Source organism: Oratosquilla oratoria, chromosome 22 (assembly GCF_046742065.1).
Source record: "Oratosquilla oratoria isolate Oo_2021 chromosome 22, ASM4674206v1, whole genome shotgun sequence".
In the NCBI taxonomy this organism is placed as follows: Eukaryota; Metazoa; Arthropoda; class Malacostraca; order Stomatopoda; family Squillidae; genus Oratosquilla; species Oratosquilla oratoria.
In genome coordinates this window covers 9952689-9957316 of record NC_134798.1, presented here as the reverse complement: position 1 = coordinate 9957316, position 4628 = coordinate 9952689, and the positions used below count along the sequence as shown (strand labels likewise).

Sequence of the window (4628 nt, the reverse complement as noted above, 5' to 3'; positions counted from 1 at the left end):
GCAGGAGTGTTATAATTTTTCTGTTAAGAGATCCCTCACACAATGTGGAATTGCACAGGCTCACAACTCCTTGCCAATAATGGCTATCCTAAGAGGTTAGAAGATGAGGCAATAAAAAGACATTTGGACAATTTTATGACACAAGATCACTCACCAAATGAAACGCCTGGTAACATTGTCCTCTACTACAAGAACTTCATGTCCTCCGCTTACAAAGAAGACGAAAAGGCAATAAGAAAATATAGTTAACAACAACGTGTCCCCTACAGACCCAGACGTCACCCTAAAACTCGTCATTTGTTACAAAACTAAAAGGACGTCCAGCCTCGTCATAGAAAATAGCTACACAGACAAGCCCCTTGCAGGAAGTGAACCTTATATACCAATATAACTGTAACTTTGGTGACTGCAGTCGCCTTAATTCTCAGTATATAGGTTCAACTACTACCACCTTGTCTAAAAGAAGGATAGCACATTTACAGGATGGGGCTATCCTCCGCCACACCAACAACATCCATAGAAATCCCCTCACCCGACAACAATTGGAAACACAATCATCCATTCTTTACCGCGAACAAGATATGAAGAGATTAAGGGATAGCTGAATCAGTTTTATTTGTTTAGATAAACCTTCCATCAACATACAACTACAACCAGAAGTTTCACTCCCATCTATGAGGAAATCTTCCCAGCAATCTACGGGCAACTCGACGGCGTTCCGACCGACTTCCTCTCTATGGGATTCTTCGTGGGTACAAAATCCCATCCGTCACGCTCCATGTATCATTACTGTTCTTGTATTCACGTTATCAAAAATATTGTAACTACTGAAGATGACCCCTTTTTGGGTCGAGAGACGCTCTCGAGTAAGGCAACAAGTACAGCCATGGCTGCAAGTTCATGAACAGGTAGTGCGGGGCAAGGTAAAACGAATTCAATAAGGTACGTATAGCACCCCCCCCCCACCTCCGCGCACCTCCACCGTGACGTCATAGGAAATTCAGAGGGGGAGAGAGTGAGAGGTGGAAGAAAATATAAACTTTAAAAAACTATCTGTATGTATGGTAAACTTTAAAATTACACTATGATGTTCACATAATACTGAAATTACGCAGTATCACTTTCTTATCCTCAAATTATCAGTATCTGAGATATGACCGCCAGAAAAGTTATAAAAATGTTTTCCATGCTTTCACATTAGGTGGATTATATCAATATGACGAGTTATTAGATGGGATGACAATGTCATTTATATGTAGACCTTTATCTCCACCAAGCTCAGTTATCTTTTAACCGTATTCTTTAGTCTGTTTATTTGCAATTGAATGAAAATTTCAGGAAATGTTGCTAATAAATAGTTACTTTCAAAATGACGGCTGCATACATATCCAGATGACCGAGTATTGTGTGTGCCACATAATTCAATCCATTTCTTTCTAAGTTCTTTATCTTTGGGTAGTGAAAAGAAATGTATATTTTTATCGCCTTTCAGTCTAGCGGCATTGCACTTCTGCACTATACAAACTGTTGGCATTTTTATATGTTATTTGTCTGCCTTAGCTACCCCTTTAATCAGAAGATGGAGCTTCGCTCCACACATTGGTCTGAGTGACTGACAGCTCTCGACCCGCGGAACCCTGGTCTTGATATTTCCGTTGATGTCATCATCTACCTGCGCAGTGGAGAGGTTTTCTGGCTCTCCCTCACCCCCCCCCCCGCTAACGTACCTTATAGCAGGGGTTCTCAAACTTTTTTGGCTGCGACCCCCTACAAATTACTTCGATAGAGTCGCGACCCACTTCCCCAACAACAACGAATTTCTGACAATCACTATAACGCATTTCCCTGTCTCCGTGTATCTGCTTGCCTGTCTATGTATGCATGTATGTATGTATGTATGTATGTATGTATGTATGTATGTATGTATGTGTGTGTGTGTGTATGTATGTATGTATGTATGCATGTAGCCTATGTACGTGCGCACGTATGTATGTATATATGCATGTACGTATGTAAGCTTGTATGGATCTCTCTCTTTCTCTCTCTCTCTCTCACCGTTTTTAAAGGCTGAACAACTTACCATTATTAATGGGAAGCATGGGCTCGCTTCTTGGAGCACAGCGTCTCCAGCCTTGGGGCGATGCTGGAAACCGCAACACGGAGATCATCCTCGACACGGAGTCGTGATCGGTACTTGTTTTTTATGTATGTTAGTGCGGAAAATGTAACTTCACAAAGGTAGGTCGATCCGAAAGGCGTCAGTACATTCATTGCGGTCTTGGATAATCCTGGATATTCTTCTGCCACTGATATCCAAAACTTGTCCAGTGTTGTCGACTCAAACTTCATCCGTAAGGTTCCATCACTCGAAAGTTCAAGCAGAGAATCCTCCAGATCTGATGGTAAGTGACTCCCGGTAGCAGTGAACGGCTGTCGAATCCAGTCATGTTGTTGTAGAGTTGTCTCTTCCTTGAAGTACTTTTTGAAGTGGTCAAAGAGGCTTCGAAGGTGAGTGGCGATGGCTCCTCTCATGTTATCCAAACATGCGTGTAATTCATTCTCTTCAACGAATTCTTCCAGCAAGGGAAACATTTCAACATTTCCCTCTTCAGATCTCACAGCCCATCGTTCTAGCTTCCTTCTGAATGCATTTACTTTGTCGGACATTGTCAAAATGTTTGTGTTTGGGCCTTGTATTGACAAGTTCAGCTCATTCAGTTTTTCATATATGCTTGCAAGATATGCAAGTTTTGCTAGCCATATGGAGTCACACAAATGAACACTGAGTGTGGACCCACATTCAAGAAGAAAGAGGCGAACTTCATCCCTCACCTGATACAGGCGTGTGAGAACTTTGCCTCGGGAGAGCCACCTGGCCTCTGTGTGGAGCAATAAAGCCTCATAGTCCGAACCCATGTCCTTACAAAGTATGGCAAACAATCTGGCGTTCAGTGGCCGTGACTTTATGAAATTGACTATTTTAATTGCAGTTTCAAGAACACTGTTTAGCTCTGGAACAAGAGCCTTACTGGCAAGAGCTTCCCGATGAATAATACAATGAGTGAAATTCACATTAGGAGCCACCTGCATGATTTTTCCTCTTAATCCTTTCCTTTTACCTAGCATTGCCCCAGCCCCGTCTGTGCATACACCGACACACTGGTCCCACGGCAATCCCATCTCACGTAGCTTGCTGTCTAACTCTGTGAAAATAGCATCCCCTGTGCATGTTCCTTCCAGAGTAGAGCAAAACAGCATGTCTTCATGAAGTCTTCCATCAAAACTGTATCTTATGAATACGAGTAACTGAGCAGAATTTGAGATGTCAGTCGACTCATCAATCTGCAAAGCATACCTCACATTCTTCACTCTTTCAATCAGTTGACACCGAATATCATCTGCAATGTCATGAATACGCCGCCTTACGGTGTCGTTTGACAGAGGGATGGTATCAAGGTCACCGGGCACTTTTTCTCCGTGCATAGCTCGACACATTGCCACTGCAGCAGGCTTTATGAGGTCTTCACCAATTGTGTGTGCCTCTTTCCTCTGTGCAATTAGGTATGCAACCGCATATGATGCCGTTTGAGCTTTGGCAGGAGTTGTAGTTCTCTGTGTTATCACCTGCTTTTGTCCTTGTAGATCTTTTTCCTTTCGTTGGAAAAAGTCTTTTGTCTTTTGAGCATAATCTGCATGTTTGGTTTTCAAGTGTCTTTTAATTTTTGCTGGTTTCAGGCTTTCGTGTGCAAGAACCTCAAAACACAGAACACACTGAGGATGATGAATATCATTAACTGTACAGCAAGTAAATCCATACTGTATGAGTTCTTCCTGATATTTTCGGCGCTTGGATGGTCGATCACACTGGTATGTTTTTGCGTTATGACCGTCATGGCCTTTATTCCCACTTGACATGCTTGGTTGCTCGGAATTAACATCATCAGATGCTTCAGTGATACCTGTTGATGTGTCCTTGCTTGTACATGCATACATACATACATATACCAAGGCTTTTTTCCCCTTACAAGGGAGGTAGCCAAAAAGGAAAAGGCATAAAATCATTTCCACCCATTCCATCCCTGAATACATTCCACACCCCTCCACCCTCCCTCCCATCTTAGCACCTCCTGGATGACGGGTCATCCCTGCACCTTGTCCACTGCCCTGGGTCAGAAGCAGTGTCGCAAGACACAGCACATCCACAGCAAGGCCGCTTCATTAAATCGGCGACCCCCCCTCTCCGTCCCCCCATGCAGAAAAGGAGAAGACGGGGAGTAATCCTTTCGGGCTGCGTCAAATTTTGCTCACACATACTACCTCACCCCCATCCCCCCGCCCATTCCACACTATGCATGACATCATCCATATACAACCATTCTCCATTCACCCCTGTCTTCTGTCCTCTCCCGTCCTTCCTCAACAGACATTCCCTTCTCCCCCAAAGCCCCCTTCACGATATCACGATATCACGATATCACGAAACGATACTAACGGCCTTCTCACAAAATACACGCCTTTACTGAGTGCATATGCCACCTGTAACTACACGAATAATTCTAGAATAAAACTTTCTGAAGTGAGGAAGTGAAGCGGTAACTATTATCAATATTACAAGATTATTACCTCTT

General features: G+C 43.3%; 1 protein-coding gene across 1 annotated transcript; it reads right to left on the bottom strand.

Annotated features, from left to right (window-relative positions):
• Positions 1-2085: 2085 nt before the first annotated feature.
• On the bottom strand, positions 2086-3915 carry LOC143037270 (zinc finger BED domain-containing protein 5-like). The gene has a single exon (XM_076205399.1). The coding sequence runs from the start codon at positions 3913-3915 to the stop codon at positions 2086-2088; it is 1830 nt and encodes a 609-aa protein (XP_076061514.1).
• Between the last annotated feature and the right edge of the window lie 713 nt (positions 3916-4628).

Excerpts from the sequence above, each read along its gene's own strand:
- LOC143037270 (XM_076205399.1), bottom strand. The coding sequence starts at position 3,915 with ATGTCAAGTGGGAATAAAGGCCATGACGGTCATAACGCAAAAACATAC.